Source organism: Polychytrium aggregatum, assembly GCF_025602895.1.
Source record: "Polychytrium aggregatum strain JEL109 chromosome Unknown BJ171scaffold_15, whole genome shotgun sequence".
Classification (NCBI taxonomy): Eukaryota; Fungi; Chytridiomycota; class Chytridiomycetes; order Polychytriales; genus Polychytrium; species Polychytrium aggregatum.
The window spans coordinates 685,627-705,836 of NW_026516217.1; the positions used below are offsets into that span (position 1 = coordinate 685,627).

A 20,210-nucleotide genomic window follows, 5' to 3' on the forward strand; every position below is an offset into this window, starting at 1 on the left:
AAACGGCCCCGATGGACCCCCCTCCTCCGCATCTGCCGCTCGTGCCGCTGTCTACGGAGCCTCGTTTTCTGCGCAGGAGACGAAGACCAAAGGGAGGCTGGGGGGGGGGAGTCCGCCAGTCCGCCAGCAGCCAAAGTGGCGTCCTCGAAATCTGCGCCGGCACCGAGAGAGTTCAGGTCTGTTCCCGGCCGAGCCTGCATCCCCCTGCATTTCTCCCCCCCCCCAAGACTCTGCCCCACGGCTGGGTACTGTAAGGTGGGAATTTCTCTCCTTGGGGGTCTGCCCGCCTCTGCCATGCATCGAGGCCTCAGGAACGACTTGGTCGGAGCAGACGAGGAGGAGGAGGAAGGGAGGGGAGAAAGCGCGGGTTGGCGCGGAGTTTGGCATGGAGTTTGGCATGAAGTTGAAATGGAGTTGAAATAGAGTTGAAATGGAAATGGCATAGCATTGACATGTCCAACGAAGCCGGAGCATGTCCCCGGGACCCTCGGTGGGTCCAGCACGGGCTGGCGGTATCTCGCACCGACGACAGAGGATGGCGGGAAAGGCATTGTGGACCAAATGGTCCTGGCCCATGGATGCAGGCTGTTGTCCCTGGCGAGCTTGCCTGCCGAGAAGCCCAAGAGCCCCGCGCAGCGACCATGGGGACGGTGGTCGGAGGATTCAAGCACAGGCGGTGCCAGCGAGAGAAGGGGTGAGCAGGGCATGGCGGGAAGGAGAGTGCAGCCCATCCGCTTGCTGAACATGCACTCAGAGTCAGGTTTTGTCCCGGCCTTTGTCGGCGCCGACCAGCCGCAGTCCTTTCATCGTCCTCTGCCCTGCCGTGCGATTGTCCATCTGCGGTTGTCCATCTGCCCTCGCCCAGGCTCCTCGCCACCCCACACGCCCTCGCCTTCTCGCCAATCTAACGGACATGCCCTCGGACGACCCGGAACAAGCTCGCTCGAGTGCCAAGGATGCGGCCGCAGCTGCAGTCGCGGCCAACGGTGCCGACGACAATGACGACGAGGATCCCTACATCACCCGCATCAAGAGGAGCGGTTGCTACGACGAACACATTGCCCTGCAGGACTGCCACTGGGACACCAAGGACTGGCGGCTGTGTCGTCAGCAAATGTCGGCTTTCAAACGATGCATGAGCAACCACAGCGCCTCCGAATCCAAGTAGTGATCTCTCGTTTTGGATCTCCTGCGCGATCCGTCCTTTCAGGCTGCACGCAACACCACCCCGAGTAGAGCTGCGTCGGGCAGCTATCAATCCCCCTAGCGGGATCGTCATGAGGCAAGATCGTGAGCAAGTTCGAGAACAAGAATCACAGGGCTGAACAACACCAACAGCACCAACAGCACCAACAGCACCAACAGCACCAACAGCACCAACAGCACCAACAGCACCAACAGCACCAACAGCACCAACAATACCTACAACGCCAACAAGAAAGCGATCACTCAGAGCGATGGAACTCTCGCCGGTGTCTTGCCATCGAATACAAGTGATTTCCCTGCCAGGCCAACGACATGTCCTCGAGCACGCCGTATGCCTGGATTGGATCTGTATTTGGGATGTATTGTATCATATTGGACATTGAGAGGCTCGATAGCATGCGGTGGATCCAGCCAGGGGCAAACGCAAGCAAGGCCGTCCCTCGCCCGCTACGAAGGGTTGAGTGCAGGAGCAAGGCGCAGAGCACAGATTGGAGACAGGGAGAGTGAGCACCGACAGAGCCGGCGAGAAAGCGAGCACGAGGAGAGGGGGGGGAGAGAAAGAATCGGATACAGGCCTCAAGGTCGAAAGGCAAACCATGATGAGTTTTAGTACAAAATAAGATTCGAGCGCAGAGAGGAGAAAGTGATGAAACGATTGATTGATTGGCCGGGCCACCAACTCGTTCTGGAGACATTGCCGTCCATGTGCTGAGGACCGCAGTCGCTCGTGCTGCTTTTCTTTGCAGTTGCGCATGGTGTCGGGTGGGGTGGGGAGGGGAGGAGGAGATGAAAGGGACGTCTAGTTGATTTCACGCAACAGACTCATAGGAGCGGCACCCAAACTGCCTGTCCGCTCGTTGACACCCTAGAGGGACGAAGGAAGCAGGCCGCATATACGGTGAGTGGTGGTCTCGGCAAGGCAGTGAGGACAAGGCGAGACTCGGCGAGGGAGTGGACGCAAAAGCCAGAGACTGGTCGGGCGAGGACAGACAAGAGCGGATCACGAGTGCAAGAGATGCACATACCTGCGCCCATCCATCGTTGAAGATCGACAGCAACGTGATGTGGTCGCCAGCCTTGAACTCCAATTCGTCGTCCCTTCGCGGATCGAAATTCGAGAGGGCAATCCACTGCTTGTTGAAGGCACTAGAGATGTTTGTGGCGCTGTGGCTCGAGCGTTGCTGCTGGTAGTCGCTGCCCGTGCCCGACGACCCTGGGATCGAGGGACGAGGGGGCAGCGGGCTCGCCGTGTCGCGGAAGCTGCTGGCGTTGGACTCGGCTCGGGTGTCTCGGGATCCCTTGATCAGGGTAGCCAGCTTCTCGCGACGGCGGCGCACGACGCAGAAAAAGAAGAGCACCCCGAGCACCAGTAGGAGAGCCACGCCGCCGGCAATGCCGCCGACGATGCCGCCAATGTCGCCACTATCGAAGGCGGCTGGTGTCGGAGAGCTCGACGGACTGGGGCTGTTGGTGGGCGATGGCGATGGTGGGCTGGAGAGGTAGGCGTTACAGCACGATGGCCGGCTGTTGGATGGGATACCGTTGCAAAAGCGGACGGGTGGTGGGAGCGGGGCACCAGGGGCAGCGGGACCGCCAGTGCCGCCTCCAGGAGGGCCAATCGAGAATCCTGGGGGGGGGGAATACCAGCAAACAGGAGGCAAGGAGTAGCTGTCAATACAGGAGCTGGGCGAGTGTCCGTCCAAGGGCTGTATGGGTAGCGGCGTCGTCATGCAGACGACGGACGCAGACGACGGACGCAGACGACCTACCGCAGTTTGTGGTGTTGGAGTAGGCCTCGGAGATGCACGTCGGGGTCGTGGGGCTGGCCAAGGACTGGCATGCGGTGGTAAAGTTGCTGTAGCTGAGGGTAGCCTTGTTTGCTCCACCACAGACGCTGATGAAGTTGGTGATGGAGGTGAGACTGTCGTCGCAGATTTGCTTGCAGATGGGCTGGTATGCAATTTGAGGACAGGCCTTGGCGGACTGCTGGATGGCGTTGGCGCAAATCAGTTGCTCGGTAAAGCGAATCGGGGGTGCTGGTGCTTCAGGGGACTGCAGCCCAAAGCAGAGGGGTGGTGGTGATGGTGAGGAGATGATTGGGAAGATTGTCGCAGAAGACGGGTTGACAGCACGGCGCGGTGGGAGACAGCCGAGTCGGCAGATTGGCGAGCCGATTGGGGAGAGGAGCAGACGAACGACGCAAGATGAGCAGAGGGTTAGAGAGCTACCCATCAAAGTTGGCGAGCTGGACAGCTGCTGCTGCTGCTGCTGCTGCTGCTGCTGCCCAACGGCCGACACGACACACGACACAGGGATGTGTGGCTGGGATATTCGCGAATGTGTCGCCGGAACAGATCCAGCACCGGGTGGATGCCACAGAGCGAGGATCTGGGATACACCGCCGACACCGCCGACACCGCCGACACCGCCGACAGACACACCGCCGCTGGATGAAAAGTTCAGGGAAGGACAGATACGTACAAAGGTGCCGGTGGCAGGTGCTGGGCAGGTCAGGTTGGTGAGCAGTGCCGTGACGAGGGCCGGTGAGCCGATTGGGCCGAAGAGAAAGGTGCTTCGAACGCTCACGTATTGCGACAGGCTGAAGGAGGCAGGGTCGGGAAAGAGCGGCTGGATGATGCTTGGGGCTAGATAGAAGCCCTGGCCGCCGTTGACGACCCAGTCCTTGCAGTTGGTGGCATTGCTTGCGTCAAAGTAGATGCAGCTCATGGCGGTCTAGAGAGCGACAGCAGGAGGATTCGCAGAGTTGGGACGAGAGCGGGAGGCAGAACAGGAACAAAGCGACAGGAGCGGTATTGGAGTCCGGGACACAGAGAGCCGAGCCGAGCAGAGCGACGAGAGGCAGATGCGGCAGGAAGGGTGCGGGATAGGGCGGCGCCTGCGAGGAAGCAGCCGGCGACAGACGACTGCAGGAGCAGCAGAGGCTCGGTGCTGGCTGGGGGGAGAGATGCAAACGGATGAGGGCAAAGACGAGCAAACGACGCCGCGCGGCAAGACGGGACGACGGCCGCCGCGGAACAGAACCGGGAGGAGGCGGGCACACAGCGCCGGACGACGCAAACAAACGCCCGGCGGGGCCGCGGCACACGGCACAGTGTGTGCTGTTGTTGCTGTTGTTGCTGTTGTTGCTGTTGTTGCTGTTGTTGCTGTTGTTGCTGTTGTTGCTGTTGTCTGTCGAATGGCACTGTCGCCGGCTCAGCTCTGTGCGCTCCTCCATTCTGCTGCAGGTGCACTGTGACAGTGCCGGACTCGTCGTCCCACCCCACTGTCGCTGCTGCCATTGCCATTGTCGCTGCTGCCCGCTGGTGCCATGCCGCTTTCGCCGTCGCCGCTCCGCCGCACGCCGTTGTCTCTGTGCCGTGGCCCTGCTCGCGCGTGCGCGTGCGTGCTGTTGGCTGTTGCTGGGGGGCGGCGGCAAGCCCATTCCGCACCAGCCGCGCGGCGCACCACACAACCGTGGCCGGATCACTGCCCCGGTCCGTCACCCACAAGGCCTGTGGGCCGCCACGTGGTCCCTGTCCCTTCGGCGCCGCTGCGCACCGTCTCGCCACAGCGCCGTTCGCCAATCGCCTTTCCTCTTCTGTCCCCCCCCTTCGGCTTGCCATTGGCCCGCGATTGGCCTGCCACCGGACATGCGCATCCCTGTCTGCGCACAGCCGCGCAAGATCAAGGTGTCTGTCCTTGGTGTCTTTCACGGGCCGGTGCCCCCTGCATCCCTCGTCCGTGTCCGGGGCTCCCACGGCGCGGTGGCATGAGGCATCGCAATACTGTTTCGGATCACGGCCACGCAGGCAGCCCATCGTTTTGTGACATTGCCGAACCACCCATCGGCCGAGTCGCTTGCTTCGAGCACCACGTTCCGCCTGTCCACGGAGGCTCCCTTCCACATCCATGCTGCATTGGCTTCCGCCTGGTCAGCAGGGGCAAGTCAGGTGCGCGTTGGTCGGAAACGAAACCCGAGCTTCTCGCCAAAGATGCTCTCCTGATCGAGCTTGCGCAGAAACCGCTCCTCTGCGTCCGCGAGGAGCTTTTCTCTGGTCTTGCCGTTCTCCATGCGGATGCGCTCCTTGGCTTCTCGGGTCCGTCGCCGGGCTTCCTGTGACAGCATGGGGACAGTCGTAGCGACACACCAAAGTCAGCCGGCCTGTGCATCCACGATCTGCTCCACCCATCCCCCGTCTGCTCACTGACCTCGCGTTGGGCCTTGCTCACGATTTCCTCTTCGCGTTTCAGTTCTTGGAGCTGCTCCTCCAGTAGCTGGATCTGGCCCCTATAAGTGCTATCCCGAAAAGCCAGAGTCATCGCAGCCCACCGCGAGGCAGTCAAGTTAAGGATTCGCTTGCGTCGTGCTTGGGAATCCGGCCCCACGCCCCGCCGCCCCCCACCTCCCGGCATGAACAAGGATATTAATTCTCCTGGGCTTCGCGCGTTACTCGCTCGCGCCGCTCTTGCTCCTTGCGCTGCTCCTTTTCAAACTTTCGCTCCTCCAGGATCGTCTGTCGCTGGGCCTTGATGTACTGGTCATAGACACCAGAGAGAAGCTGCGGAGGCCGGAATGGGAGCGAGTCCATGTCAGAGCATCGTGGAGTTGCAGGGCGAAGCGGGACGACGCACATGTGCGAGCAGCAACAAGGTCCAATCCGGTGGAGGAATCGCAATGCTGTGGAAAAGACGCAAATGCCCAGCGCTGAAGATGGCTTGCTCTGTGGGGGGGGGGACTGTGCAATCCCATGGCAATCGACCAGGCAAAGTGCCTGGGCCGTGGGCAACGAGTGCCACTGCAGCCGCTGTCCCTGGATTGGCGCTGGCCAAACGTGACCGGGTAACGGGGTCATGACGAGCGAGCCCATGACAGCCACGTCGCATGTCGTACCGTCTCGGCCTTTGCAGCTGTGCGCCGCTTGAATCTCTCGCTTTCTTCCTGGGCCTGCTCGAGTTGGTGTGCGATCTTGATGCTCATGCGATGCCGTTCTTGGAGCTGTGTCTTGGCATCCGTCTGCCCCTGCCTTTCTCTGTGGAGGTGTTGCTGGCATCGCCGTCGACAAAGACACGAAATAATCGAGGGGAGGCATCGAAGCCAAGTATGCAGCCAGGTCAGTCCATAGCCTGCCTGTCAATCGGGGCTGCACCTGACCATAGTGTGCCGGCAACCAGTGCTCACACATCCACACATTCAATCGCTCATTGACTCATTCACTCACTCATTCACTCATCCACTCATTCACTCATTCACTCACCAGTCGGGCGGTTTCTTGGCTTTGTTTCTCGAGAAGCAGTGCCTGTCGTTCAGAGTCGAGGCGTTCGTGCTGGATCTGGAACCGCCATTGCATCGGTCTCAGCGAGAGCACATCAACACGGCGCGGACTGTACGATGATGCAGTTGTAACGGTAGGCAGCTCCGCCCGCTCTTGTCCACAGTCGAGCCCAAAACACCATGCCTTGGCCCAAACTTGTTCAGCCTTCCCGGCCGATATCCTGCCCCACGCTTTGCTGCTCACTTACCGCACCGACTTTCTTTTCATAGAGCCTGCTGTCGAGTGCCCGCTCCCACAGACGGATCTGATCGTTCCATGCTTTTGTCTGGACGCTCTCCGGAACAGCTATCCCCGGGAGTTCTCGTCTCGCAGTTCTCTCCAGCACTCCAAAGTTGTGCTCGGGGATCGACGGACTCTGCGCGGGAACTTTTGCTTGGGGTGGATGCCTCGAGCCTTTGTTCTCGACGATCCAAGGACTGGCGAGCTTGTGTCGGAAATCTCGAATCTGCAGCGGAGGGCGGAACTCGGGCGTCCGCGGCGCACCGCTGCCGGATTGCTCATGACCAGCCGGATGGCTGCGGCCCAAGGCACCCAGGGTCTTTTGATGCTCCTTGTAGAGACGAGTGCGACGGAGTTTCAGCGCCTTGGTGTGAGGAGAGTCGTCAGGTTCCAGCCGGAGGACAGGTGGGGTGTATGCTTGGACCTAGTGAAGGGAGTTCCCGGACGAAGCCTGAAGTGAGTCAACTTCGACTTCGACTTCGACTTCGACTTCAGCCTCGACATCGACAGGCGCTTGGCGCGCTGTTCGTTTCAGCAGAAACCAAGAGCCATACCGTGCGATGGACAATGCACTCCTGGCCCATTCCTCTCATATGGTCTCTGCCACTCCGGTAGATGCGCATGCGCTTACATTCATATCGAATCGGATTCGCCGCCTCTTGCTATGGGGCGTGGCCCGAGTAAGGTCGACGTTGGTGCCGCTGCTGTCGGACCGGCTCGAGGCCCTTTGCGCCTCGGCAAACTGCTCCACATCGTCGCTAATTTCGCGCAGCATCGATCCGGTGGGTCGTCGGCGCTTGGTTGGATGAGTATGGGCGGATACAGCAGAGGAGGACGACGGCGACGACTGCAGCTGCGACTGCGACTGCGACGAGGATATGCGATCCATCGGGTGGTCCGATGGGATTTCGGACGGAGCAAGAGTCCAAGATCCAGAGCCGCCCTGTAAACTTGCCGGGTCTGCCCTGGACGAATCCAGGACGCGGGCCAGCTCGCTAAAGATCTCAATGATATCCAAGATGCTCTCGACGTCAAAGTCCACCAAGGCTTCGGCCGACAGATGGGGCAGCTCTGTCTGCAGAATGCCATGGCCGAGCTCTCGAAGCACGATCCGGACGTTGCTGATGCTGGCTTCGCGGAGGGCCTGTTGCTCCCGGTCGCTTGCACCCCGCCCTCCATGGGTGGAATATCGATCGATCCCCTTGAGTCGAGTCTGAAAGAGACCCTCAAAGAGTGTGACCCATAATGCGGGGACGCACTGGTCCAGCCGCTGGATGCGGAGCGGAATCCGGATCCGCTCCAGCAGATCGTTCACGAGGTCGATGCTGTCTTTGTGGCGATTGTGTCGGCGGCGGATTGAGCGAGAATTGCCGGTAAAGGTGCAAGGGCAATGTGAGGATGCAAATGTTCGACATGGCCATATAATGAAGCCGACGGTGTAAATTGATGGAGCCGACGGTATAAGTTCATGGAGCCGATGTCGTTCCTCGTGTCTGTCGAGACGGCCCTCCAAACCACCCTCGAAGAGCGACCTACCCGAGACCCGTCTCACCATCCGAATCGGCGACGCTGTGGCGGAGGAGAGAAGTTGCGCTGGATCTATCGAGTCAGGAGGCTGGCGGCGGCTCGGGTCGCCCTGGACGGCTGCAGCTCGAGTCGGCCACGGAACAAGCCTGGCTTTGGTGTTGGCAAAGGCCCGCCAAAGCCAGGCCAGGAGCGAGAAGACGCGTCACGTCCTCTCGCGGGGTCTCGCTGGCTCTCGCCGTGAACGCTTCTCGCTTCGAATGACCATCAGGCGACTCTGCCAGAGTATTGTGTGTGGAGTGGATGTGTGGCTGGCACCCGTCTCGGTGGGAAACGACTATAGTCGTGCCCGCCGTGTGAAATTCCAACCCGGATCCGACGCAAGAGCACATTGCCGCGGGTATCTCTCGTCCACGGCCAACCAACAACCCCGCCTCCAGAACAAGCAAAGACACAAGAACCAGCCATGTCGTTCCGAGAGGTCCGAGGCAAGTCAAAGTGATGGCCTGGATATATGTTGGATAGCATATAGAGGCAACATGCACCATCCAGCCACGCCGGCCACACCACGCCTCGCACACCCCATCCGTTAAAGGTCTGACATGATCGCCACGTTGTTTGACTGCCAACACTCAGCTTTCACGGAGAAAATGAGGGCCCTGGGCTATCCCAAGCTGATATCGATTGATAGCTTCCGAACACCCAATTTTGATCTCGTGGCCGACATACTCCTGTGGCTCATCAAGAGGTAGCGTGCCCGAGCACCAGACAGTGCATCTTGTCGCGCTAGTCGCGCTGATAGCGGATGGTGGTCGAAGGCGTGAGAACAGTCGCTACTGAGACGAGCGTCGGGGAGGATTCCCAGCTCCGTGTTTGGCTGCAAGCATCTTGGTCTGACGTGCACATTATGTATATTCGGCGGATGGTGGGGACGCATGTAAAACAGCTATGATCCCAACGTCGATATCAAGGCCGACCTGAGCACCGAGCAGGATCGAGTACTCTTCATCAAGAGCGTCGCAACCTTCATGGTAACCGGTTTGAGCCTCCGTTCCCCCAGCGTGATCCCGAGACGCGACCAACGGATAGAATCGAAGCCTGGAGGAGGAGGGCCTTCGCCAGCCTCGACTGGTCCGGCTTGGTTGCTGATCCCAACATTCCGGCTCTTATCATGTTTGCCGCTCCGGTCTTGCGATGCGCCCGTGTCCAGGCACCAAAGGCGCACATCAAACTCAACACTCGCAAGCTCTACATGGCTGACGGATACGCCGTCAAGGAGCTCCTGAAGATTGCCGACATCCTGTACCAGGCGAGCCAAATCAAGATTGTAGACGACGAGGTTGAGTATGGGGTCGAGAGGACGGGCAGTGTATTTGGTTTTGAGGGAGGAGGAGACTCAAGCGCTCCTACACGGTGGATGGCAGCGTCGGGAAATATGGCTCGAGAGAGGATGGAAATAGACGTGAGCAGTAGATGCTGCAGAGTCCGGTCCCAATGCCGATTCTGATGGGAAGTCGCTGCGGCCAGCGGGTACATCGCACGCAGTATTGCTGGGCCCTGCTTGCCTCGTGGATGGTGCTGCAAACCTCCTCATCCAAACGGCGCTTGTATATTCGTGGTGTGCAGGAAGCCACGACCGTGCCCTCCCTGGACATTGCTTCCAAAGTAGGCCAGCTCAAAATCTGCCGAACTCTGGCCTCTGAAATCACGGAGAAGGGTGCCACGCTCTATGATCTGCTCGGAAAGGAGCTGGAACTCAGGGTAGGTCAAAGCTGCGCGTCCAGGAATCAGGGGTCGAGTAACCACTCCCTCGTCTTGGCTATGCTTCTACTCAGAAGTACCCTAACGTGACGACCATCGCAACCCAACCCAACCCAACCCAACCCAACCCAACCCAACCCATCCCATCCCATCCCATCCCATCCCATCCCATCCCATCCCATCCCATCCCATCCCATCCCATCCCATCCCATCCCAGGATATCCGAGCCAACGTCATTTCTCGCCCCTTTGAGATCCAAAACATGGAAGCAGCCGTCAACGAGTCGATTCATAATCTCCGCGAGCAAATATCGGTTACCAAGGCCGCGATGGAGAACCTTGGTGCGGACGAATCCAGCCTCATTGCCAAGATTGAGAAGAAGAAGGTGGAGCTGGATCGTGCCGAGAAGCGCCTGAAGAGTCTCCAAGGCGTCAGGTGGATATGGCTGGCTGAAGTGACGGAGGGAGGGGGCAACGAGGGTGCCAAAGTCGGCAGGCTTGGTATTTGGTGTAAAGTAGGGGGTAGTAGTGATAGGTGCGAGTGGGAGCGCTTATGGGTAGTGTGGGTGGTGCGATAGTCGGGATGGGAGTTGAGATCAGTCAGGTCAAGGGTACTGATGCCGATATCGACACACAGACCTGCATACATGGATGAGTACGAGAAAATTGAGGTCGAGGTCGGAAGGCTGTACGAGACTTACATGGAAAAGTTCCGCAACCTTGCGTATCTCGAGTCGCAGCTGGACGAATACAACCGCCAGGAGCAAGACAAGTTCGAGGTGGGACTGTGTTCCGCTGGCTCTCCTTCCGCGTCGCCTTTCCGCCTCAATCTCCAGTCCAATTCCTCCTTCTCTATTTTTCGTTTCTTTTCTTTTCGTTTCACTCTTTACCTCGATTCTCCACCTTCATGGCACTCAGCGCCATAGGCAAATACTGATGATGCACTGTGTGTGATCACGGACAATAGGAAACAGAGTCGTCTCTCAAGAAGATGCAGAACCGGCTCCGTGAAGAGGAGCTGCGTTTGTTGCGGGGCGACAAGGAAATCCGCGACACCGTGCGGGCCCACAACGAGGAAAGCGTCGGCCGTCTGAAGCGACCCAAGGGTAACATTCTGGCCACCCGCTACATTCATAGAGGAAGGGGGGAGGAGGTGCATGTGGCAGACACCATGTGACGACAGAGGGTAGGGTTACTCGAGGCTGACGGATCAATCCACCCATCTGTCAACGCAAACCGTCCAAAACCATTACAATAGCAGCCGCCGGCCGACGCAACCCGCGATCGATCAACCCAAAGTCCGTTGGCGGAGACTCCCAGGCGGACCAGAGCAGCAGCGAGAGCGAGCCAGACGGAGTCTCGCTGGGATCTGGGCTTTCGGACGACGACATTATCGACGACGATGCCGGCGAAGATATGGACGATGACGAAGACCGGAATGCCGACAATGACGATGAGGAGGAGGAGGATGACGACGAAGGTAGGTCTCGTGGGCGATGGTACAGAGGCATCATGCATCTGAGGACGCGCGTGGCGAGAGGATTCGTTGATGGGTAGATTGTTGAGAGAGGCATACAAAAATGCAACGTCATGGGAACCGACATTGCCTGCCTGACATATCTCTGATGCGCATGATCTCCTGGTCTTCTCCGAACTGTCCACACCCAGGCAATCTCGACATGGACGACGACGACGACGATGATGATGATGATGACGAAGACGACGACGAGGGCGACGGCAGCGACATTGGCAACGATGGCACCGGGCCCGATCAGTTTGGGGCGCTGAGTGACAACGACAACGACTTTTAGGACCGCCGTGCGGCCATGATCGCTGATACAAAATGAAACGCCCGCACTGGAGCACCATCGAGAGGAGGGCAGCACTCCTGGGAAACGGGGGGCACAAGCGGCGGAGAGGCAATGGCGACGCGCGAGGATGGTTCCGATGGGGCCGCTGGCGAGGCCGGAAGGGACAACATGGGACATGGGCCTGGAGGCGGCGACAGGGCGGTCAGGGACAGGAGCCACTGCCTTTGATAGACACATGTGTGCGGCGGCTGTGCACCAACAGGGGCCGGCTGGCGAGGTGCCTAGTCCACCCCGGCAGAGGCCGATCCAGCGCCTTGCTGGGCTGACGACCAGAGCAAGTAGTGGGGAGGCTTGACGCCGAGGTCAGGGGCTCGGGCACAAGGGTGCAGCCACAAGGAGCATCCACAAGCGAGCCCGAGACACTGCCGTGCTGGGTGGGCCGCACACAACAGCCGGACCCGTGCCAGAGGCGATGGCCGGGCTGCGGTCTCCTGTCGGATGCGACAGCGCGGTGTGGTGGTGGTGGTGGTGGTGATGTGGTCGAGAGCAGCACGATACGAGCGGGATGGTCTGCAGAAGGAAGGAAGGGAGGTGCTGTTTCCACGAAAGCTCCGTGGGAAGTATGCTGTCCAACGGAAGCCGAGGGACCAGCGGCTTGCGTGATCTTGCCCTGGCTGCAAGGTTTGGGATCCTCGGTCGAAGCAGTGCGATTGGACGTGCCCCTGAGCAGGAGCGAGGCGAGGCAGGAAGGCGGGACCACCCGTCAGGACAAGCTTTCAGTTTGCAGGCGTCTGTTTGGGCGGCGAGGGAGTGATCGGTCCAGCCGGCCGCAAGAGACGAGCAGCTTTGGGGAGAGGAATGGAAGACAGACACGGCGCTGCAGCAGTCGGCAGAGGAAACAGCATCAGGAACCCATCGCACTGCATTGCCTTGGGTCGTGAGGCGATACGCCGTAATGTCCGGCAATGCAGTGCGAGCATCCGTCGTCGACCAGCAGCGCCGTGCCTGTGTGGCCGTGCACCGACGGCTCACGTGCTGCGGGTCTTTCTTTCGGCGCCACGGCAGGAAGCATCGGGCTTCCAGCCTTGCGCTTCCACGACCAACCCTATCGGAGGGCCCCCAGCGCACCGAGGGAGGCCGGCGGCGGCCCCTGACGCTTCTGAAGAGGCCTTCTGTGCCAGCGTCGGGCTTGCCGTCTGCAATCAGCGGCCTTCTGGATGAGCAGCGGCGACAGGACAACAATTGCCCCTGGGCAGCAGGTGCCGGCAACAATAAATAACAAACACCCGCCTCGCTCTCTTCCGCAGCGTTTCGTGGCCTTTGCTTCTCCGCCCGTGTGAGGGTATTCGTCCCCCCCCCGACAAACATTGCAATTCCGGCTCCTTCGCTGCCGTCCCTTGTCGACTCGACGCCGATCCTACTGCCGCCTGGACAACATAGGGTAAGAAGTCAGTCCCACGGAGGAGGGCAGTAGTTCAGGCAGAAGAGCGCTCACGCGGGAAAAGAGCAAAGTGGTCATCCGGGAATGAGAGCCACCGGCCGGACGGTGCCGCTGGACGGGGGCCAGGCCGAGGACGGACAGGCGGACGATGGAGGAGGAGTCTTGACGAGGCAACGACATACGTGCTGCCGACAGTCTCGCGAGCCCAGCGTCCGTCGCTGGGGCGGTCCAGCGCTCTTTCGGCCACCACCGCTCCGGCCTTGCTGTCGGGGCCCCGCCAGCGGATGGCCAGGCCCTGCATTCTTATCGCCGGACGACGACTTTGATTTCCATGCGGATCCCTCTTCATTCCTGCACGCCACCCCGTTCATTAGCGCTTGTTTTTATCGAATTCCCCACCGCCGCGGCCGACACTGCCTCCCCATTCCCAGCGGTTTCATGAAGCCCTTGTTGCCTGGATGTCACGTCATGGGCGAGCTGGCGCCGCATTCGTGCCTCCGTTACTTTTTTTTTTTCTGCGCTTGTAATCGCCATCCTCTCGCGTGTGGGCTCACACCGGACCATTCCCTCGCCGCCCACCCCATGGCACCGATCGCACACTGTGGGACATGCACCTTAATCGGGCATGTCCGTAGCACCCACTCTCGCACCAGCGCTGGTCGGTGTGTTTCTGTCCTTGCGCCTCCTTCTGGCGACAGCGCCTGGTCGAAAACCTCTTCGGGCGGCGCTTTGTCCTTGTGCGGGGGGTGTGGCTTTCTTGTGTGGGATTAACGGTGCAGGGGCGGTGGTGGGCTTGTGACGAGGCGTGGCCGCGACAGCAAGGCAACAAGGCAGCAGGCTTGACCACGGGCTTGCTCCTCGGCGTGCGTGCACGGGCCTTGTGGCTGGTGGCAGAACCACTCGCGCTGTGCAGGACGCCGGGCTCAAAGGCTCACGACGACAGGGAACGCAGCAGCAACGGCGGATGCAACGGCGGATGCAATGGCAAATGCAATGGCAAATGCAATAGCAAATGCAATGGCGGATGCAAGATGCAAGCAGCAGGCAGCAGCAGCAGGTATCAGACAGTAGCAGGCAGCAGGCAGCAGGCACACCGCACACCGCACACCGCACACCGCCCGGCAAATGCAAGGTTATCCGTGCCGCTGGGCTGGCGACCCTCGGCAAGGCAGCGCACAGCCCCGGACAGGTCACGACCGATCACCGCAGACGCACAGAAACCCACCCGCAACCGAGCCGACACGGGCAGCCGGCTGAGCACACTCGCGGTCCACACTGATACAAGACGCGGGCCTCACACAGAGACTTGGGGCGATCCATGGACAATGCGGGCCGAGATCGACGCGGCTGGCTCGGCAAGTGGATGGACAAGTCGCCGGACAAGTGGATGGACAAGTGGATGGACAAGTGGACGGCCAAGTGTGTCGACCGGCTGGCCCGCGACTCTGTCGGCAATCGCACCGATATGTCTTCCCGCAAGTCTGCGCCGAGGTCCATCCCGCAATCTCAAAGTCGCAACTTTCACCTGCCGAGACGCACTCAAGCATCGCAGGCACAGCGCACGGGAGCGACGCGTGGCGTGGTCGCCACGGACAGCGCCACAGCGGCCTTTCCGGTTTGCGCGCACGCGTGACCCGCCGCGGCCGCCGCGCACGGCCCGATTCGTCGACGGGGCTGTGGGGCCTCCGCAAGAGCATGCCCGCCTGTGGTGCGGCGCCAACAAGGCCGCAGCCCCATTGGTCCGCTGCGCTTTGCCTCCGCCGGCAGGACCACTCGAGCCCTGGGCCGCCTCCTCCCCCTTTGCCTCGGCCGCCTTGCTCGCAGGCGTGCCCGCTGAGGCCGATCCATGTCGAGCCGAGCGCGACAGCCAAGCGGAATGGCCAAGCGGAATGGCCAAGCAGAATGACCAAGCGGAATGTCCAGGCCAAGCAGGGCGGTCAAGTCGAACGGCCAAGAACATTGTTAAGCACATTGTTAAGGGCATCGTTAAGGGCATTGTTAAACACATCGTTAAACGCATTATCGCTTCGGCAGCGACAGCCGAATCCCTCGTGAACAACAAACCTCGCCCTGCGAACAAGCCCGCGCGACATGCCCGCCCTCTGGTCTCGTCGCCCTGACCACTCGCCAGGAACCCGCTCCTTGTGCCCCGCTCACACAGTCCCCCCTTGTGGCCCACTCGAAAAACGGGATCTGTACACGAGCCACAGGCATACGATGGCCAGAGCCACTGGTCGCATGGTACCGCCTCGAGGAGCCTGGCCTTGGACATCCCGCCTGCTGGCCTTTCCTTTTCCTCCAAAGCACGTCGGCCCGGTGTGCTGATGGATCCGGCCCCAGAAGGACGCTGTCGCCCTCTGCCGATCGCGCCCGTCTCTATTGCTGCCTGTCTACTCTGCTCTGCTCTGCCTCTGTCGGTCGGTGGTGTGCCGTCGCCATTGCTGTTGCTGTTGCCATTGCTGCTGCTGTTGCTATTGCCATTGCCATTGCTGTTGCCATTGCTGTCGCTCTGCTCTCCTGTCGGCTGTCCTTGCTCCTGTCGGCTGCCTCGGTGCTGCCTTTGCCTTCTGCCGCATCCCGTTGCATCCCGTTGCATCCCGTTGCTTCCCGTTGCTTCCCGTTGCTTCCCGTTGCTTCCCGTTGCATACCATCGCTTCCCGTTGCTTCCCGTTTGCATCCGCACCGTCGATTGCGCCAACGGCCCACCTTCGCTTTGCTCGCCGCTTCCCTTGCTTATCCATACCACCGGGTACCGCCTGTTCCTGTCGCTGCTCTCGGGCAACTGAGGGGTGGCCCCAGTGCGCATCCTTGTCGTGCCTTCCCTTTTCTGTTGGCGTTCGCCATCCCTTCTCCTGCCCCCTCCCCCAACCATTAGTCGTCTGCCTTTGGTCTCTTGTCTTTCCCTCCTCGTCCACCCGCTGCTGCTCGCGAGACGCTGCCCCGCGGCATCCCTGTGGCTCTCAGCAGCGCCCGTCCCTGCTTCTCATCCTGGCTGTCCATGCTGATTGCTGAACCCTTATTTATTCACTGCCAGGTGCCCAAGTAACCCGCCCCCTCCTCCTCCGTCCACAAGCACATCCAAGTCTTGCCTCGTCCAGACTCTGTCGGCCTCGCTCTTGGATCCCATCTCGCAGACTTGCTCGTTGGACTCTCTCGATCTCTACTCCGAGCCGTCACTGCAATCTCCGCGCCGCCGCCCCCCCCGTCTCCCATCAAGATCAGGGCGTTGTCTCTCGCGCCCAAGTCGCTCTCCAATTCCAACGAATTATCAACTGCCTTGCCGGTGATTGTCGATCCGCCGCTGAATCGCTGTATCGGCCTCTCTTGTTGGATCGTTTTGTTCCCCATCCACCCTCGCTCCACCAACAGGCTCTGCCCAACTCGTGCGCTCTTGCTCTCGCTTTCTTGATCGAGCGTCCTGCGATCTTTCGTCGGTCGTTGTATCGCTTGCTTCTCCACCCGCTGCATTCGCCATTGTATCCGCTCGCCGGTGCATCCGCTCCTGCTGCCGTCGGTCCTTCCCGCGGCTCCGCTCCTGCCTGTTGTTCCCCACCTTCCCCACCGTCTCCCACACTCACACAAACCCAGCTCAAGGGCACCATTGCCGCTCGATTCTCGACTGCCCCGTGCTCCCCCCCCCACTCGTCGTTTGAGTTCTCACACCATGGCCCAGATGATCACATCGCTACCGGTCTCGGTCGGTCAAGCCCCCGTCGTGCCAAAGCCTGGCTCCGATGTCAAGAGCAGTCACTCCACTGAGTGGATCAGCCAGCTGGGCTTCCGCTCGCCAGCCGGCCAGCCTTCCTCCTCGACACCAACACCCGGCAACCTCGTCAGCTCGGCCCTCTTCAAAGACGATACCAAGGATCTGTCGTTGACAAAATCCCAGCCGACGACCTCATTTCCATGCCTGCCTCCGCTCCCCGCCGATGTGCCCGCAAATCCCGCCTCGCCATCGGCAGCGATAAAGACCGGCATCGACCCAGCCTCCTCCGCAAAGTACGGGCCAAAGACCTTCCAGCCCAAGGCTGCGGTCCCCAACATCTCGACATCGCCAGCCCTGATCTCCCGGCCACCGGGCTCCACCAAGGTGACCCAGGTCACCGAGGTCACCCAAACCGCTGCCGCCGGCAACGGCGTCATGTCCAACCCGCCCTCAGCAGCCCCATCATCAGCGACTCCCTATGCCCTCTGCCCGACGCCCTCGGCATCAAAAGTCGGCAACAAAAAGGTCGATCCGCTGTCGCCCGACTTTAAGCTCGAGACCAACGCCAACGGCAAGCCCGCGCATTCATATGCCACCTTGATCACTTACGCAATCCAGCACAGCCCAAAGAAGCAAATGACCCTCAATGAGATCTACAACTGGATCCTGGACAACTTTCCTTACTATCGGACGGCTGGTGGAGGCTGGAAGGTAAGCTGGCCACAGAGTCGAGCAACGGCCGCTGTGAAGCGGAGCGATGCGCTCTGGTGTTTTCTTCAGACCTGCGCTCCCACTATGTGCGTAGTGGGCATTGGTCAGAGGGACATGGCCAGAGGGACATGGTCAGATCCTTGCGATGCAATCTCCTCGCCGACGTTCTGGCAGCACCCCACTATTTCGCTTCCCGTTCCCACTCCGTGGTCTGCTCATGCCTTTGCCCATGCCTTTGCTCATGCCTTTGCTCATGCCTTTGCTCATGCCTTTGCTCTTGTCCTTCACAGAATTCGATCCGGCACAACTTGTCCCTGAACAAGTCGTTCGTTCGTGTCCCCCGGCCGATGCGCGAACACGGCAAGGGCGCTTATTGGGCCATCAGCGAGCAAAAGCTCGCCGCCACCGGCAAGCAGTTGTCCCGACCAAGAGCCATCAGCGATCCTGCTCCCTACCGGATGGACAGCAAGACACAGCGGCCATACATCCCCGGCCCAAGAAGCGCCCCGGCCCACACTTCCTACAAGAGCCCTGGCTTTCCCTCGGCCGCCCAGTACGGCTACCCGATGGGCACCATGCAGGCCCTCCCGATGAACTACCCCTATCACAGCATGCCCTACGGCTCTGGCCTTGGCACCTCCTCCGTCATGACCACGGAGGGAGACGTCCTTGATCCCAACATTATGCCCCTCTACAGCTCGGCCATGCCGCCCACGCTCCTCAGCTCCACGGCCTACCCCACAGCCGAGTCCAAGTTTGGCATTCCCACGTCGCAGCCCATCTATCCTTACCACAGCCCGTCCCCCGACATGTACACCACCACGGCGAACCCTGCTCTGATGGGCGGCAGCATATATCCGCCTCAGCCCTCGCAGCTGTACGGTCTGGACTCGGCCGATGTTGCTGCCATGGATCCGTATGCAAGCAGCCTGCCCCAGCCCCCACCGGACCCAAACGCCATCTTCAGCTACGGCCCAACCACCATGGCTCCCTCGATGTCGGCTGGCCCTTACCCCACCGCTGCCTCTAGCCTCCATCCAAGCTACTTCCAGCCCATGGGCGTCACCGCTACCGCCCCACGATCGGCTCACAAGCAGGGCATGATGAGAAACGTCCCCGAGCCCTCGCCTCCTCAGAGCTCCACCACGCTGGCATCCAATTCGATACCGACCCAGTCGTTTGCTCAGCCCAGGATGTCGCAGTCGGCTAGTGGCCAGTTCTATCTCAGCGAGCAGCCCGGGATGGGCCTGGGACCGATGGAAAAGTACGGCGCCGCCTCCGTCAGCGACTTTTCACCCTGGCCCGCAACCATCCCCGAGGGATATGGCTCTGTGGCTCAGGATCAGTTCAAGGCCGATGTCGACGAAGGCGACGCCCTAGATCACGTTGTCGATTGGTCCTCGATGATGGAGTGAGGCTGTGTCGCGCTGGATGGCTGTAGCCGTGTGCTGCCCATGAAGTCCGCCATCGCTCACCTCCTGCCTGCTTCGATCTGTCTGCCTCTCGACTCGTCTCGATCTATGATGCCCGGGTCTGCTCCTCTTCTGCTGCAGCCGTCTCAGCTCGGGCGCACCTCCCACCACCACCACCACCGCCGCTGCCATCGCCGCCATCGCTTGTGTCTCTACTTCTAGCTACTCTTTCTCTCTCCTTGGTGTGTTTTTTCTTGTCTTGCCCCCTCGATGTGTCTTTGATGAAGTGATGCCATACCGCCGTTTCCTTCTTGCTACCCACCCCCCATCCCTCTCTTTCATTGTATATAGTGCACTTTGCTGAAAGTCGATTGTTTTGTCAAACGGCAACGCCGTCCACTTACCCTCCCTCCGTGCGACTGCTTTGGATTGATCCCCCCGCCCCTGGCTGTTATTGTGCACCTTGGCTTACTGCTGTCTATTCTGCTGCCTTTATTCTCTCTCTGTGCGTTCGTCGATCTGACTGACTGTCTGACTGTCTGACTGTCTGTCTGTCTGTCTGTCTGTCTGACTGTATCAGGGCCTCCTTTCCTCGCTATCTCGTCGTGGACGTCTCGACGCCGTTGGCTGTAAGGGTGGCCTGATATTTCTCTCTCTCTCTCTTTCTCTCTCTTTCTCTCTCTCTACCTCCCTCTCGATCCGTTTCCTATCTATTTATTTCTTCAGTCTATGACATCCTCCCTCCACATCCACCTTTCTCTTACTCGCTGCTTCCGATGCGATTCTGTCGAGTCGCACGCGAGTTTGCGCGAGTATCCATTGATAGATCCACTTGAAAGGAAATATATGAAGTCCACAAAACCCAACCGGGCTGGCCTCGCTTTTGCTTTCGCTTGTTACAGCGAACCGGACACTTTCACACACCGATGGCTTGTGTGGGGCTATGTGAGTCGGACGGCACCCGAACCCTTGTATAATCCCTCCCTCGTCCCCGTCGTGCCCACTCGCTCCATGCATCCTCCGCAATCGACCTGCACTGCTCAAAGTACCGAGCAAAACCGCTGCCTCCTGGGACTGGATGCCTTGC

At 60.2% G+C, this 20,210-nt stretch overlaps 7 protein-coding genes across 7 annotated transcripts; 5 read left to right on the plus strand and 2 right to left on the minus strand.

Annotated features, from left to right (window-relative positions):
* Positions 1-994: 994 nt before the first annotated feature.
* Positions 995-1,150, plus strand: BJ171DRAFT_412547 (uncharacterized protein; the record flags this gene model as incomplete). Its single annotated transcript, XM_053107295.1, has 1 exon — positions 995-1,150. A coding segment is annotated over one exon (156 nt), but the record flags the coding sequence as incomplete, so codon positions are not given.
* A 760-nt stretch (positions 1,151-1,910) lies between these two features.
* BJ171DRAFT_73322 (uncharacterized protein) lies at positions 1,911-4,057 on the minus strand. The gene is made up of 4 exons (XM_053115863.1): positions 3,688-4,057; positions 2,976-3,258; positions 2,232-2,833; positions 1,911-2,071 (listed from the first exon to the last, which is right to left on the minus strand). The coding sequence occupies exons 1-4, from the start codon at positions 3,931-3,933 to the stop codon at positions 2,006-2,008; spliced, it is 1,197 nt and encodes a 398-aa protein (XP_052967499.1). The 5' UTR covers positions 3,934-4,057; the 3' UTR covers positions 1,911-2,005.
* An 838-nt stretch (positions 4,058-4,895) lies between these two features.
* On the minus strand, positions 4,896-8,422 carry BJ171DRAFT_502060 (uncharacterized protein). Its single transcript, XM_053110745.1, has 7 exons — positions 7,390-8,422; positions 6,727-7,182; positions 6,462-6,536; positions 6,098-6,250; positions 5,632-5,765; positions 5,416-5,500; positions 4,896-5,320 (listed from the first exon to the last, which is right to left on the minus strand). The coding sequence occupies exons 1-7, from the start codon at positions 8,311-8,313 to the stop codon at positions 5,153-5,155; spliced, it is 1,995 nt and encodes a 664-aa protein (XP_052967500.1). The 5' UTR covers positions 8,314-8,422; the 3' UTR covers positions 4,896-5,152.
* A 510-nt stretch (positions 8,423-8,932) lies between these two features.
* On the plus strand, positions 8,933-12,416 carry BJ171DRAFT_567589 (Clusterin-associated protein-1-domain-containing protein; the record flags this gene model as incomplete). The annotated part of the gene is made up of 9 exons (XM_053113474.1): positions 8,933-9,030; positions 9,229-9,313; positions 9,343-9,651; positions 9,909-10,043; positions 10,261-10,478; positions 10,680-10,821; positions 11,010-11,148; positions 11,304-11,522; positions 11,906-12,416. 9 exons carry the CDS (start codon positions 8,933-8,935, stop codon positions 12,079-12,081), a joined length of 1,521 nt encoding a protein of 506 aa, XP_052967501.1. The 3' UTR covers positions 12,082-12,416.
* Positions 12,417-14,612: 2,196 nt separating this feature from the next.
* BJ171DRAFT_474361 (uncharacterized protein) lies at positions 14,613-15,349 on the plus strand (the record flags this gene model as incomplete). Its single annotated transcript, XM_053108736.1, has 3 exons — positions 14,613-14,785; positions 14,847-15,291; positions 15,329-15,349. The coding sequence occupies 3 exons, from the start codon at positions 14,613-14,615 to the stop codon at positions 15,347-15,349; spliced, it is 639 nt and encodes a 212-aa protein (XP_052967502.1).
* Positions 15,350-15,497: 148 nt separating this feature from the next.
* On the plus strand, positions 15,498-16,811 carry BJ171DRAFT_73397 (uncharacterized protein). Its single transcript, XM_053115865.1, has 2 exons — positions 15,498-16,043; positions 16,329-16,811. Exons 1-2 carry the CDS (start codon positions 15,619-15,621, stop codon positions 16,579-16,581), a joined length of 678 nt encoding a protein of 225 aa, XP_052967503.1. The 5' UTR covers positions 15,498-15,618; the 3' UTR covers positions 16,582-16,811.
* Positions 16,812-16,860: 49 nt separating this feature from the next.
* On the plus strand, positions 16,861-19,482 carry BJ171DRAFT_73384 (uncharacterized protein). The gene is made up of 2 exons (XM_053115864.1): positions 16,861-17,711; positions 18,002-19,482. The coding sequence occupies exons 1-2, from the start codon at positions 16,959-16,961 to the stop codon at positions 19,124-19,126; spliced, it is 1,878 nt and encodes a 625-aa protein (XP_052967504.1). The 5' UTR covers positions 16,861-16,958; the 3' UTR covers positions 19,127-19,482.
* Positions 19,483-20,210: the final 728 nt, after the last annotated feature.

What these genes read in the sequence shown, in the direction of transcription:
- BJ171DRAFT_73322 (XM_053115863.1), bottom strand. Translation starts at nt 3,933, where the DNA reads ATGAGCTGCATCTACTTTGACGCAAGCAATGCCACCAACTGCAAGGAC. An exon ending in CACCTGCCACCGGCACCTTT is followed by an intron (nt 3,259 to 3,687) that starts GTACGTATCTGT and finishes TTTGGGCTGCAG; the next exon opens with TCCCCTGAAGCACCAGCACC. An exon ending in TCAACGATGGATGGGCGCAG is followed by an intron (nt 2,072 to 2,231) that starts GTATGTGCATCT and finishes TCGTCCCTCTAG; the next exon opens with GGTGTCAACGAGCGGACAGG.
- BJ171DRAFT_502060 (XM_053110745.1), bottom strand. Translation starts at nt 8,313, where the DNA reads ATGGTGAGACGGGTCTCGGGTAGGTCGCTCTTCGAGGGTGGTTTGGAG. An exon ending in CGCGAAGCCCAGGAGAATTA is followed by an intron (nt 5,501 to 5,631) that starts ATATCCTTGTTC and finishes TCGGGATAGCAC; the next exon opens with TTATAGGGGCCAGATCCAGC. An exon ending in TGAGCAAGGCCCAACGCGAG is followed by an intron (nt 5,321 to 5,415) that starts GTCAGTGAGCAG and finishes ATGCTGTCACAG; the next exon opens with GAAGCCCGGCGACGGACCCG.
- BJ171DRAFT_73397 (XM_053115865.1), top strand. Translation starts at nt 15,619, where the DNA reads ATGGATCCGGCCCCAGAAGGACGCTGTCGCCCTCTGCCGATCGCGCCC. An exon ending in TTGCTTATCCATACCACCGG is followed by an intron (nt 16,044 to 16,328) that starts GTACCGCCTGTT and finishes ATTCACTGCCAG; the next exon opens with GTGCCCAAGTAACCCGCCCC.
- BJ171DRAFT_73384 (XM_053115864.1), top strand. Translation starts at nt 16,959, where the DNA reads ATGGCCCAGATGATCACATCGCTACCGGTCTCGGTCGGTCAAGCCCCC. An exon ending in CGGCTGGTGGAGGCTGGAAG is followed by an intron (nt 17,712 to 18,001) that starts GTAAGCTGGCCA and finishes TGTCCTTCACAG; the next exon opens with AATTCGATCCGGCACAACTT.